This window comes from Vanacampus margaritifer, chromosome 15 (assembly GCF_051991255.1).
Source record: "Vanacampus margaritifer isolate UIUO_Vmar chromosome 15, RoL_Vmar_1.0, whole genome shotgun sequence".
NCBI lineage: Eukaryota > Metazoa > Chordata > Actinopteri > Syngnathiformes > Syngnathidae > Vanacampus > Vanacampus margaritifer.
The window spans coordinates 10,565,906-10,580,646 of NC_135446.1; the positions used below are offsets into that span (position 1 = coordinate 10,565,906).

The following is a 14,741-nucleotide window of genomic DNA, read 5'->3' on the forward strand; positions in this document are numbered from 1 at the left end:
TTGAATGTGATCGAAGGGTCAACCAGACATCGTTCGATTCCAAAGCGCAAGCTACACTTCCAAGGTAAATTGAAAAGGCAACAGCTACGCAACAGCGAGCAGCCGGTTCATTCCGCTGCGGCTGGGCCAAATCCACACTGAACTTTATTTTGCCCGCTTTAAAAGGGTCAGTTCACCCTTATTATAAAACTGAAACTTTTTGATAGTCTCTTTAAAGTTCTAGTTTGAGCTCTGCTATATAATTAGGGCCCTTTTTTGTGTACATAAAAAAACAAAGTGTACAGTTTGGTGAATGTTAAAAACAATCTTAGATCTTAAAATTAACTTGAAAGTTCCCATCCATTAATATCCTATAATGCTTATTCTAAAAAAAGAAAAAGAAAGTCTGTACGTAACAAATATTTGCACTGTATCTGTTGCTATAATATTGGGCTCATAACAATGTTTGAGCTATATATAGCGGGAGCCTCGTCAGCTTGTAAGTGACTGTGTGATCACAGGCCATTTTGTAGGAATCAAATGGGGAAATGTTGCATAAACAAACCCGAACTCATGCAAAATGCATGAGCTCCTCCGGCGAGATCAAAGTTCTTATTTTAGCACAAAAAATCAGCTTTTACATCCCAAATAACCTCTCAGAGACTAGACTGGATGAAAGCCACTTGAAGATGAATAGCCAAAGTCAAGTCAGCAAGTTGATGTGATAATTGTGCACGCATTTATTTGCGACTTTGTTTATTTTGATAACTAACACAATTGGACCTATTTTGGTTTGGATGTCTAGCGCAAACCGCAGTCTGCATAGGACGAGTTGTTTTTGTTTTAGTATTTTCGCAGACGGACGCAGCGTGAATGTGGCATTTACGGCATTGTGCGCCGTTATGGGATAGGCCAGTGGTAGGCAAACTCGATCCCCGAGGGCCGGAGTCCTGCAAGCTTTGGATGTTCCCTTGCTTCTGGCGTGTAACCCACCGAAAATACTCAAGCCGCTCGTTGTCAACAAATATGACGCTCGCGGGAAACAACCACACTTCTGGAGCGAGAAGGAAACCGACTACTCTAATTAGCGTGGTGAGTGACATAAATATAATGTCTTTAATTGAACGTATAGTAAGTTAAAGTTGTACCTGATGTAACAAATGTATCCATTAAAGCGCGTGTGGCTCTAGAGTAATCTATGTCAACACGTTTTACTTTAAAGTGAAAAAAAATATTCATAAATGACTGAGTTATCACACTTCAAAGGAAAAGCCTGACTTCGGACAAAATGACAAGAATTTCGTGCTATTCAGAAAACTGCCATTTGTGTAAAAACTGGGCATGCATAAAAAATTATATTGTTATGACTTATGGACTTATTCAAGCCTCTAAATATGTCATATGAAATATTCAATATATATATATATATATATATATATATATATATATATATATATATATATATACACAGCATAGTTCATTTTGCTGTTAGCATAATAATGCTATTGTTGTCTATAGGGGGCATTAAAAAAATAAAATAAAATAAAAACTATATACGTATAGATAGGTCTGATGCCAGTGACCATTTTGAGCGGTTGGAAGTGAAAAAAAAATAGTTATCACACTTCAAGGGAAAATCCAGATTTTGGACAAAATGACAAGAATTTAATCAAAACAAAATAACGTCCACGGGTTTAAGTGTAATTGGGTTGCGCAGTAAATTGGTTTTCCTGCTGGATTTAAACATCATAGTGCGAATATGTTCGTTCGTTAACATTATAACACGGGAAGGCAATTCCTTTAATAGGTTGCTTATCGGGCAGTGTTCCCTCTCATGTGCTAAGTGCCTGTTGTAAACTCCATTATTCCCAGTTTCACATTTCGGGAAACTGATTACGTATGCCGCAAATGGAAAGAAGTCATTGCCTTTTTAAACTTGACATTCCCGTTGCCCCTTTCATTACACTTGGAATTATGCTGCTGCTCTGCATAGCGATCAGCGGTTTGCATTCGTAGCATGCGGCAGCTAAAGACGAACTCGGGTTCTGTATGATGCAACAGCAGGACGATAACTGTAGAAGGAAGACTTTGTGAAAAGAGCTGCGTTGACCCTTAAGTCACCCTGCAACTCACACGATTTTGGCTTGGCAGAATTAAAAGTAGCTACTCAGAGTTGACTTTTTCATTCCCAATTAAATGTTTCATGATTTTCTTATGTTTTACTTTTCTTTTCTTTTTTTTAATAAAATTTTACCCATTATGTTCGCAACACACACAGACATACATGTCACACTAATGAATGATCAACTACGCAAAAAAAAAAGTATGATTTTGTTTAATTTGCTTAACTGTCGGTTTCTTGGTAATGCTTTGTATGTAAGTGGAATACAAGTTTAAACACACCCCTCAGTTTTTTGGGGGGGGGATCTCATCCACACCACAACTGCATGGCGAAATAAAAGCTTCCATGTGATTGATGAGCCTTTTCATCTGTTCTAGTAAATGGTGTCATTTTCACCATATCTTTTCACTTTCGGTTTAGTTCGTACATTTATCAGAACATATCACGAAGGACATTTATTTCACAGTTTTCTCCCCGTCTAGTCAGTCGTTGTGTCATTCAGATACCGTTCGCGCTGGCTGCTGCAGCTCAACGTTTATGCACAGTTAAATTATAGTGTGTCTGTGTTTTTTTCCAGCCTCCTAAAATAGACAGCGGTGGAAATTATAGGTCTGGAGTGCCTGCGCTGTAGTGTTTGTGAGCGAGATTGTAGATGTTAAGAAAGGCAGCACGGGGGCTTCTGGATCTGCCCAGTGGCTGCCTCCTGTCTTTCAGTCGGCTGACCACCAGGACTTGGCAAGAAAACGTGTGGTGATCGATCCGAGGCGGCGAACATGTGTCCGAGTCATCGCAATTTAGATGGTGACAGACACATTTATAGGATTTATTTACGGCAACAAAAGTGTCAAAGGGAGGGTCGGTTGCAGCAAGGTGGAGAGAATAAGAAGTTCCATCCATCCTTTTGAAAACACAACCAGTTGCAGTTGGTGTTGGGTTGCGCTCAACAATCGGCAAATGGAATGGAACCACCAGCACTACTTTATATAAATGTGTCCACCTTAGGACACGCAAGGAAATAATGACAACAAGCAGAACACTGATCAGTGGGCGGAAATGAAACGTGTCCAACGAGGCCCCCCCAAGCGGCTGTTGAGCAGGTAATCAGCGCCAGTTGAAGGCCTATAAAGAAGTAAGTGGGTCAACGGCGACTTCAAACTGATACCGCCGGCTTGTCGCTCACGCTGAGACGACGCTCCATTTCTCCCACATTAAAAGCAACGCGCCTTTTGAGCATTCGGAATGTGTTTAATGCGTAGAAAATGGTGCAGGAGATAGCTTTGCACGCGGGCGCCACAGCTGCGTTGGAGGAGGGCGGTATTTGAATTGGAGCGATACACACCAGCTACACTTTCGCACCGTGGGGAAACCTGTTGACGCCAGAGTAATCTATGTGTGACAAAATGGCATCTACTATAGTCAATCCATTCGCACGCCGAGGGTAGCAACATGGAGTCCGTGGTTTCAGTTGGCTTGACTCCCTCTATATACGGCCCTGACTAGACGGAATCAACAGCGCCCCTGTTGGTTGCAGCAAAGTAGTGCACAATTCCACACAGTCCAGACCAAGTCATAGATTATTATGACTATGTCTTCCTTAGACACAATTCTGCTCAATGTGAAACTGGCATTGACAAAGGAAAACATTGGCCCTTTCCCAATCCCGACACCAGATTGACACCTAGGACGTCTGTTCCCATTGTAGTCTGTCCTGCCATCGCCATGGCAACCCCACCCAGCAGGAAAAATTAGATGATAACAGCCCGAGGAGGAGGAGGGACGTGTTGAAGCTTCGAGTATCCCATCCCCACCCCCCAACACCATAATTCTTCCTTTGCTCCCACGTTAGCTGTAATAAATATTTCTAGAAGCAGGTGAACATCCTGCCTGTGTAGTTTATAAAAATGCAAGTATACAAGAAGACAGATGGGCCCTCTCAGATGGAGAATGACGGATGAGACCCTCTTGGGGGGGGGGGCTGCCTGGCTAAGGCGCCAAAGCTAAGAAGTGAGTGATTACAGGAAAGATGTAATATCCACTTCAAGACATTTGTACATCAGAAACACTTTTTTTTCCCCATGGTATAGACATCACTTGGACACCCAGCCTCGAGTGTGAGCAGCCTGAGAAATCTTTATCTGCACAGCAAACGGTGGGAGGACTACGAGCCGCTAGCAATTGTTTCCGTCGCATTCATCAGTCTACAGTGAAAAGAGGAAAGACACTGCAGAATAGGAAACAATGTTCTCGTCGTGGCACAAAAGTGTAACAGGCGACAGGCAGCAATAACCGTCTCAAACCGATGAGACTGACAGCCGCAATCAGCCGGCCGGTTAGATTATTCAAGAGCTACTGCAATACACTGTATTATATTTGTGACATTTAAAAAGGTGACAGGACAGATGAATGAGGATTTTGTTCATTCCTCTTTCACAATTGGGTCCATCAATTGGTCAAGGAAAATGGACTTTTTAATTATGGTTCTTTACAAATAGTTGTGTCTTTGGAGTGCCTACCCACCCGTCAAGTGTGGAATTACACAACAACGTCAACCTGATGTTATCTGCCTCTTTCTCGACATATGTCTGTAAACAAAGCGTTCGGAATTTTGCAAATTGTCCCATCACAATTTGGCAAATTTACATAACAAACGAGTTTCTCCCAGCTAGACCGGCCAAAGATTCCGGTATTTTCAAGCAACTACATGGAAGCATCATTAAGCTGCATTTCCATGACAGTTTTTCGCAAAAATAAAGGCGATATTGTACTACAGTATTTCGATAAAGTACAATTTCGACTTGAAGAGCGTTTCATCTCGTAATGTCCCATCTGTAAAAAAAAACATCTCTCTGCCGTGATCGGGCGGTTCGAGCATTTGTTATGGTGCAGACAGATTTCAACGACGACGTGCGTAGTATGTCGCTCAATTGTTCATTGCTCGGGGGGAACGGCCATTTCACATTTATGGAACGGCGGACTGGGCTGTATAGCTAAATCGTTTTGTGCTTAAAACGACTCGTCCCCTCAGGAAGTACAGGTCCGACACGGAAGCGAGTGGCCCCGTACTTCCTACTTCCTTTCCTCCGTGACCGGGGGGGGTGACATAACAACAGGGAATACGTATACGAATACGTTTCGACACGTCTCATAGACCACCTCATGAGAGCGTAGAAATGTTTTAGCAATTTTTTTAGAAAATCATATTTTTCCATTACCAGCTTGTCTTTTGCGCGAAACTGAGGGTAATGGAAACACACTAGGTAATTAATGTCTGGTCAGTGCTGGATTTCACTTTCCTTTCTTTTCTTTGATCCTTCCTCGGGTCTCCTGACAACCTCACGACTCTAGCTGGATTCTGAAGTATTCGGTTTAGGTGAACGGCATGGGATTTTTAATAGGTTTTAGGTGGACTAATGAGTACGCACTCACATGCACGCACACAGATAGACACATACACACGCACATGCACATATTCACCCACATAAACAATAAAAATAAAAAATAAAATCTAAAAAATGTAAAATTTAAAATTTAAAAAGAGCAATGATGATGACAATGAACAATGCTGAGCTTTTAGAAAAGAAAAAAAAGAAAGAGAAATGAAACACACCTGCAAACCAACAGGTAATCAGAGCTGCAGCGTTGTTACAGATTAGCATCGGTTAAAAAGTTTTACCTGAGCTTCTGTTGATGTCAGGGTGGGGGTATTTGTGTTGGCACATTCATACTGGTTACAAGTTGCAACACCCTAACGGGTTGACCATTTGACAGACAGCCAACTCTAAAGCTCTAAAGCCATGCATGATCAAATACTAAGGTAAAGCATGAGGACGGCGACGTCAAGTGAACAAATGTAATAGCTGCCCCTCACATTCACGTCATTATAAATGCAGTCCAATTGGATCTGATTACTTGATTGTTCAATCAGTACAATCCTTGATTCCAAATGCTTTCAATAGCCGCAGCCCAACTAAATATAATGACTTGGTCAAGTTGACAAATTGGCCTAGCTCGGTCATAGTTGTCATGGTAACAAAAGTCTTACTCGGCATTTGCATGAGGCGGAACCGCCCACCCAAAAGTGATTTCACCCAGACAATTAGAAATTGAAGTCTCATCCTTTTATTATTATTATTATTATTATTATTTTGACAGAAAAACCTCAGAGACCTTTTGCTAAAAGTAAAATAAAATCAGTGTCTCTCAAGGTGTCATATCATGTATACAATATTAAAGTAGAACATTTAAAAAGGCTATTTTTGGACACCAAACTATTTTATGAATGATATTATGAGGACCTAATTCCAATCTTGTCATCCCATCTAAAAGCAACTAATTTATTCAATGTACAGTAAATGGCTCCACTTTATTAGGGCCTTATAGTACAGCACTGTGTTAGTGTGTACCCACTACTTGCTGAGTCAATCCTAAAAGTTTGCCTGCTCGTCTCTTGCCAACATGTCCGCTCTGACCTCTTTTGGAGGACGTTGAAGTGTCCAGCTGGGCCCGACTGCGGCACTGAATCTGCAGGGAGGATAGTGGCGGCACCCGACGATCCACCGCCCAAACCAGTCAACCGCGCTGGAAACGTACTCGGAAAAAAAAGAAACCACTGGACAGATGGCCATAATAGGAACGGTACATGTATAGAGAAAGAGGAAAGGGGAAGATTTATTTAAGTATTTGGGGTTGAGGACATTTAATCCACGAGTGCTAACCATGAGAAGAATTTTCCAACGTTGTTAAATTGCGCAATAAAATCTCATTTGTCACATTATGAGATACTTAAAACGGAAAATATCATCGCTTGTGAAATTTGCATCCAGGTCTGGCTTAAGACATAAAACCTGTGTGTGGGGTTGAGCTATACTCGATGGAAATGCTTCACGGTTTGCCAATATACTACGTTTCCTCACTAGGGTCGCAGGTGAGCTGGAGTTTCCACCAATGAGATCCATAACTCATTAGCACTCCGTGAACATTTCACCTATTGAAATGAATGTGAAATTGGGAATGCCATTGATTTGTTCCAGCTGCATATTGCGCTCCTTGACCCCCAGGGGGCAGTACGTTCAGACATACAGATTTAAGAGACACTCCCAACTGCTCCATTAGCTGCAGTAATATTCTCAGAACACAGAAGAATAGATGCCTGTGAGTAGTGTTATATTGTCTGTCTACATGTGTTGCGACACTGTTTGCGTTGAAATATCTATTGCTTAAAATGCCGCTATGCTATTTGTTAGCCTGTCTGTGGCGTTGCACATTGTGTGTTGACATTAACATAGCAGACATGTATAAGTTTTGTCTAAGTCTGCTAAGTTTTGTTGTCGTTTAAAAAGGTCATGTGAAAGCTTTTTCTACATCATGCATGCATACATCAGGCAAAAAGGATATCGTCACATAACTTTTTGCATACGTGAAAGTTGCCACATGACGTTTAACATTGAATGTTGCAAAAACGTAGTGGGTAAACTGAAGTGGAAATTGCGACAGAAAAAAAAGGTAATTGCAAAACACAAACCCTCAGCATTCCACTGCCTTGAATACCAAAGCCTGGTGGCATTTATCAGTTACTGTATAAAGAGTATCTAAGGGTCTAGTAGTTGTTGGTCTTAGTTGCAAAAAGTCCACATTAAGAGACAGAGACAGAGACAGAGACAGAGAGTGAGAGAGAGAGAGAGAGAGAGAGCGAGCGAATGAGAGAGAGAGAGAGAGATAGTGTGAGAGATAGTGTGTGTGAGAGAGAGAGAGATAGCATGAGAGAGAGAGAGCGTGAAAGAGAGAGAGAGAGAAAAAGAGAGATAGTGTGAGAGAGAGAGAGACAGTGTGAGAGAGAGAGTGAGCGAGTGAGAGAGAGAGATAGTGTGAGAGAGAGAGTGAGTGACAGAGAGAGCGATAGCATGAGAGAGAGAGAGTGTGAAAGAGAGAGAGAGATAGCATGAGAGAGAGCGTGAAAGAGAGAGAGAGAGATAGTGTGTGAGAGAGAGAGAGAGAAAGCAAGATAGCATGAGAGAGAGAGAGAGAGACAGTGTGAGAGTGAGTGAGTGAGAGAGAGAAATAGTGCCAGAGAGAGAGAGATAGTGTGAAAGAGAGAGAGAGAGAGAAATAGAGAGAGAGTGAGAGAGAGAGAGAGTGAGAGATAGCGTGAAAGAAAGAGAAAAAGAGAGATAGCGTGAGAGACAGAGAAAAAGAGAGAGAGAGAGAGAGTGAGAGAGAGTGAGAGAGGTAGCATGAGAGAGAGAGAGCGTGAAAGAGAGAGAGAGAGAGAGATAGTGTGTGTGAGAGAGAGAGAAAGCAAGATAGTGTGAGAGAGAGACAGAGTGAGAGAGAGTGAGTGAGTGAGAGAGAGAGAAATTGTGCCAGAGAGAGAGATAGCGTGAAAGAGAGAGAGTGAGTGAGCGAGAGAGAGATAGAGAGAGAGTGAGAGAGAGAGACAGCGTGAAAGAGAGATAGCGTGAGAGACAGAGAAAAAGAGAGAGAGATAGCGTGAGAGACAGAGAAAAAGAGAGAGAGAGAGAGGAATGGGGACAAGGAGGAGTGGAAAGTCGGTTCCAGCTCTGTTACACCTCCCAGTAGCTAGCTAGCTAGCGTAGTTTGAATGCTCCTCTGGCAGACGTTTAATGAGATGTGACCTGGCGCTCGTTGTCTTAATTAAAGCTATGATTCACTTCTCTTCCAGCATGCTGTCAACATCTGGCGGCCGAGGACACACGCTGTCAACACACAACACTTGCAGTGGCACTCTTTGGAAGCAGTAGTCGAACCTACTTTGCAGTATTGTTGGGCGACCTCACCATCATAAAACCTGTATTAACTACGCAGCCATTTTTAAGTGGCATTTTAATATTCATAATTGAATGCGTAAAAAAAAAGTTAACCATTGTTACTGGAGTAAACCCCCCCCCCCCCCCCCCCAAAAAAAATATTAGGCTGGGTGATTGTAACCCGCTGACAACATGGCTGTGAACATACAGTAAAGGAGCTAGTTTACTTCACAAATGGTGTTAAGAGATTTGGTTGGTGCCTTTAGTGACTTTTCTCAACACTTCTAGCGACTATATTTCAAAAAGCGACCCCAAGTTTAATTCCCAAAATATTGACATATTGGAAACTTTTGACTCCAGGTAAGTGCTTTAAGTATTTTGCAGAGGTCACCTTGGCTCAACTGTACAATTTTTAATGAGAGAAAATCCATTTAAAATGTTAATTCATCAAAGATTATGTTTATATACAGTACATTTGACAAAAGGGACATATTTCCACTTCCACATATTCAGTTAAGAAAAATATATATTTTCTATTCTATTATTTCTGTACAAGATTATCCCTGTGATAGAAAACAACTTTTTCAGAAAAAATAAAGCAAATCCCAGAAGGGGGAAAAAAACACACAAAGGAAAACTTTCTTTCGCACAGTGTAAATTAGAATCAAATCACTTTAAGCATGTACTTGTTGACGCACAAAAAAAAGCTCATCGTGTGAGCAATATTATTCCTTTCAAGCTAGCGTGCATCTCCGGTGACGACGTTTCAACTGGGGCAGTCATTTTCCCAAAAGCGTTGACGGAATTCCAAACTGTATGACCTCGGTCGGGGCCAATGCGTTTGTGTAAAGGTTTCACTGTACACTCTTCTCCTTTGAAGACATGCAGAGCAATTCTGCACATAACACACACACACACGCGCACACACACACACACACAAACTCTCCAAAGGTAAACACTGTAAGATCGAGCCTTAGCGCCATTCGTCAGTGGCTAAAAATAGCCCACACCCTCCTGCCAGGTTGTTATTAATGCCCTAATGTGGCTAATGGGCGACACTCGCACCCCTTTACTTACTTCTTGGGGCGAGGACCTAACAAGGAAATCAATATTTATTGATGAGAGCTGTGTGATTACATTCTCATCCCTAACCCCTCCCCACTGCCGCATCTAGTGATGCACGGAACCGTTCCCCTCCTACTGCACACCTACCAACACATACAGAAAAACAGCAGTATGTCAGGATCCTCTTTTAAAGACTTCCAATAATTGGGCCTTTGCTGAGTGATGGGCTGAGGGGTGATTTTGGCCCAATTACAATGTGTGTGTGTGTGTGTGTGTGTGTGTGTGTGTGTGTGTGTGTGTTTGCCTTTGTGTATTATGAGGACATTTCACCTGAATACATGCCGTGCTGCGAGGACATTTTGAATTATGAGGACACAGCCCATGTCCTCATAATTATTTCAATGCAGAAGTGCTTCTAGGGCTGTAGAAGGCTTAAATCCAAAGTTTTAGCCAATGTCCTTGTAAAGCATAATTACGTGAATTTGTGTATTTTTGTGTATTTGATGGCGCCCCCTGTAGGAAGGTCCTTGTAATGCACCACTTCATGAATAATTCACACCAGTGTATATTTCACAGCATTTGATTGGCTGACCATCACCTGTCCTCACAATTACGCACGTCTCCATAATTCAGTTTTTTCTCAAAATGCTGTGTATTGTGAATGTTTGTCTGTAGACACAGAGCCTTTTTTTTTTTTTTTTGCAGCCACCATTTCCTAAGTAAATAATTAAATAATGAAATACCCTACGATATTTAATTATATATTTCAGTATTTAATTATTTCAGTGGTTGTTTATTTAAAAATGTACAATGGTTAACAGCAGAGACAGAGAAACTGTCAGTGCCGTACATTAATTCATCATTTAACATCCCACCCTGCCTTTACAGTATAACATCTTTCTGTACACCAGCGGCCAAATGTTTTGAGAATGACATTGATTTTCTAAGAATCTGCAGTGCTGACTTATTATTGTTTTTTTATGATGGCAATTTGCATGTACATGTACTCCAGAATGTTATAGTGATTAGATGAATTGCAAAGTCCCTATTTGCCATGAAAATTAAAGTAATTTCCTTTAGTGACCTTACAAACTTTAAGTGAAGAAGGCTTCAGGGCACCCAAGAAAATCCAGCAAAAGCCAGGACTATCTCCCAAAGTTGATTCAGCTGCAGGGATAAGGACATCACCACCAGTGTAGAGCTTGCTCAGGAATGGCAGTAAGCAGGTATGAGTCCATCTACACTCATGGTGAGGGAGTAAGACTTTTGGAGGATGGCCTGGTGTGACCAGTGAAAAAGGGATTCCATAAACACAGACCAAAATAAGGAAAAAAGAGTTACAGTTATTTTCTCTGATTAACCCCCTTTCCAACTGTTTGGGGCATCCGGAAAAATGCTTGTCTGGAGAAGAAAAGATGAGCGCTACCATCAGTCCTGCTTCATGCCAACAGTAAAGCATCATGTGACCATTCATTTGCAGGGTTGCTTCTAAGCCAAGTTACTGGGCTCGCTCACAATTTTGCCAAAAAACACATGCGTCCATTACTAAAGTATAGTACCAAAACATCCTCGGACAGCAACTGTGTGACAGCAGCAAGGTTATTTTATTTACTAAAGCAAAAAAACATTTTCGTTAATGAAAAAAAAAAAAAAAACTTTTTAAAAAAGCAAACTGAAATCACATTAAACGATTACAAAATTATCTATAATTCTAGCAATAATATCCTTTGTTTTCGTCTGTGGTAATTAATTTAGTATATGAGCCTTTCGGGTTAATTTTAAATGTGATCTATTTTTTTTTTTTAATTGACACTGTAAATCATAGAACAATAGCCACTCTTATCAACAAAGTTCATAATCCAACACTGAACCAATTTGTTGATTTAAATGTGATTTATTATATTGCCCGGAGTACGGAAGTGACGTCATCTAGCAGCCCCGATAGAGAACCGCCCCCGGCTCTAATTACTTCACGAGACGTGATGGCAGTGTAGCTGTGCTAATGAGGTAGGTTTGAAGCTCGAATTTTTCCTCCAGAAACTTGTTTATTTTAATGTTGGTCGCTTGTGTACATTGCTGAAAATGATTTATAATGCAAGTCCAGTGTAAGTGCAGCTAAGCTAACGTTAGCATACCTAACCATCTGTTGATTATGATGGTTGCAGCTAATTATTTAGAATTGCTACGCTTTTGTTAGCGACGGTTAGCTCAGTTAGCATAGCAGAGCTAACCGTCTGTTGAGTAAGATAAATGCTAATTGAAATTTTTAAGAGGAAAGCAATAACAGGCTGGTTTGATAGGCTGGTTTGTGATGTGAAAATATACAATGGTTTAGTATTACCAGTACAGTATAAATGAAGTATTGGTAAATTGCTGCATTTGTGTTTACTTAAATTTGTTCTTTAAATAGAAATATTTCAGTAAAGTCTGTTAGTGTTCATTACATTTAATTTATGCAAATATTTAGCAGAGCTGTGCTATCCACTATTTTATTTTCGTTGGCACATTTACTGCACACTGCACAGGATATTATGGTCCACAGAAAGTCAACTTCAAAACATCTGCACCAAGTTACCTATCAAACTGATTGAAACTCATTTTTTTCTATAGCTTTAGATCATTATCTTCAGTGAGATATGTCAGTCATGAGGCCACAGAGGGCAAAAGTTAAACCCAAAGAAGAGGTAGCATATTTTTCATCCTTAGGTAAAGACAAGGATGGCTTCACCATAAAATATATTAATTCATTCAAAGGTGAGTATTGGTAAAAGATTCTTTAGTATGGGCCTAGTTTTCATTACTGTTATAATGAAATATTTCTGTTGTATCCCTTTTTCTTTGTAAGGTCGAGGAGTGTTCAGTTCCTGCTCCTTTCAGAAGGGAGTCTTTCCTACTGAATATCGAGGAGAAGTTATAAGCAAACAGGAACGTGAAAACAGGCTGAGAGTGTATCATGATGCCCAGAAGGTTTTCATGTTTGAATTTCACTACAATGGAAAAACACTATGGTATGTTTATATGGTGTGTTGTCACACTTAATTTTGTTTTTTTTGGGGGTGGGGGGGTTATCGTGCAAGGTTTGACAAAACATAAAAGATTAATTATAACTCAAAAGCAAAAGTACATTCTTTTCTCAATATAATTTTTTTTGTTTTTATTTCATTTTTTTACAATATTGTGACTTATTTTTTTATTTTACTTTTACAGTTATCGTGAGTATCGCTAACCTCACAATATCATGTTGATTATCATATCGTGATTGCTTATCATGACATTTGGATATTGTTTCATACATGTGACATACTAGAATTACTGGTCGCACATTCATGATTACATGAAATTACAGTATAGCAGTCTAGTCTTAGTAAGAATTTAATTGTATTGGTATTTTTCTATTCATCTACCCCAGGTTTCCACTGAAGCACAACCTGATGAAGACACCGCTATCACAGACTGCGCCAAAGTTGACCAGGTGACTAGATTTCTTTTTGAATGTTGTTGAAATCAGTTTTCAGAAGCAAGACATTAGTGGAGGGTGGAGATACTAGGGCTGCACAATATGTGGAAAATATCTTGGCGCACGAATGGCTCATGCAATATGTGCATTGCAAAGACGTGCAACAAATGGATATTGGATTGTTTGTATACTTTAGTCTGAGGCTAAGCGATATGGCCAAAAAATTAAATAAAAAGTCTTTTAAACCAACCATCCAGCATTCTGCCACCACTTGTGCAAAATTTCAACTCACAATAACATCTGGATGTAACAGAACATTATAACAGTTTTTAATAATCCAGAAGACAAAATACATTTCACGATTTAGCAAATTTTCAACTATTCAATTTGAATTTAATTTATTCAATTAATTTGATTTATTGCCAGGCCCTACTTGAGTCTGATTTTGACCAATCAGAGACAACCTTAATTGCGCATCGCCATACAAGAGAATTGTATCGAGGAGCATTACTAACAAAAAAAACCTTATTTGGATAAAACTAGATCAAAATGAGCATGATTATTTTTCCGCATGTACGTGCATTTCTTTAATTAGATTATGAAGATATATATATTCGGTCCATGTTTAATGTCAAAATAATCTCCATCACTGTATAAAACACCCATGTCGCATGTTTTGTCAATACTGTGCAGCCCTCGCAAGATACACAGTCCTCACAATGTCGTAGTTGTGAATAACTGACACTCTGAGGACAGTGTATTTATACACTGTGAGTTTAAAATACGTTTTGAGGGCTTGGAGTTACACATACAGTCCTCACAATTCATACTCTGGTCAGGTATGGACACTCTGAGGACTGTGTATTTTCTTATTTTTGTGTCATTGTGAAAAATAGACGTCACCAATTTACACAAACCTGTAGTGCAGACAGATTTATTTATTTATTTTTGTAATGGCAAATAAAATGAGTTTGCATTCACATTACTTTAACCTATTCATTGTTCTGTATGTACTGTAACTGTGTAAATGCACAGGTACAGTCAGTCGTGTTACTAAGAATTTAATTTTATATGTATTTTTCTCTTTGTGTACCAGGTTTCAACTGACGCACAACCTGAAGACATACAGTAGCTGTCACAGACCAAGTTGACCAGGTGACTAGATTTCTTTTTGAATGTTGATGTTGAAATACGTTTTTCAGAAGCAAGACGTTGCACAATATATAAAAAAAAGATCTTGTCGCACGAATGGCTCATGCAATATGTCTGTTGCAAAGACATGCAACAAATGAATATTGTATTGTATACTTTAGTCTGACTTTGACCAATCAGAGACTGCCTTAATTGCGCATCG

General features: G+C 40.0%; 2 protein-coding genes across 7 annotated transcripts in view; one reads left to right on the forward strand and one right to left on the reverse strand.

Moving 5' to 3' along the window:
• chst11 (carbohydrate (chondroitin 4) sulfotransferase 11) overlaps window positions 1-14,741 on the reverse strand; it is a 62,157-nt gene that overhangs the window by 31,236 nt on the left and 16,180 nt on the right. The gene's annotated exons all lie outside the window — the stretch shown is intronic.
• Window positions 10,193-14,741, forward strand: part of LOC144035080 (N-lysine methyltransferase KMT5A-A-like) — an 11,405-nt gene continuing 6,856 nt past the window's right edge. For 3 of the 5 annotated variants that reach the window (XR_013288366.1, XR_013288367.1, XM_077544469.1), the window contains exons 1-4: window positions 10,193-12,684; window positions 12,776-12,938; window positions 13,340-13,402; window positions 14,484-14,542. Coding sequence is in view for 2 of the 5 variants with exons in the window: in XM_077544469.1 (XP_077400595.1) it covers window positions 12,567-12,684; window positions 12,776-12,938; window positions 13,340-13,402; window positions 14,484-14,538 (399 nt within the window). In the remaining 3 variants the exon portion in view is untranslated. The remainder of the gene's footprint in view (window positions 12,685-12,775; window positions 12,939-13,339; window positions 13,403-14,483; window positions 14,543-14,741) is intronic. The other 2 variants (XR_013288368.1, XM_077544471.1) reach the window with 2 other exon arrangements.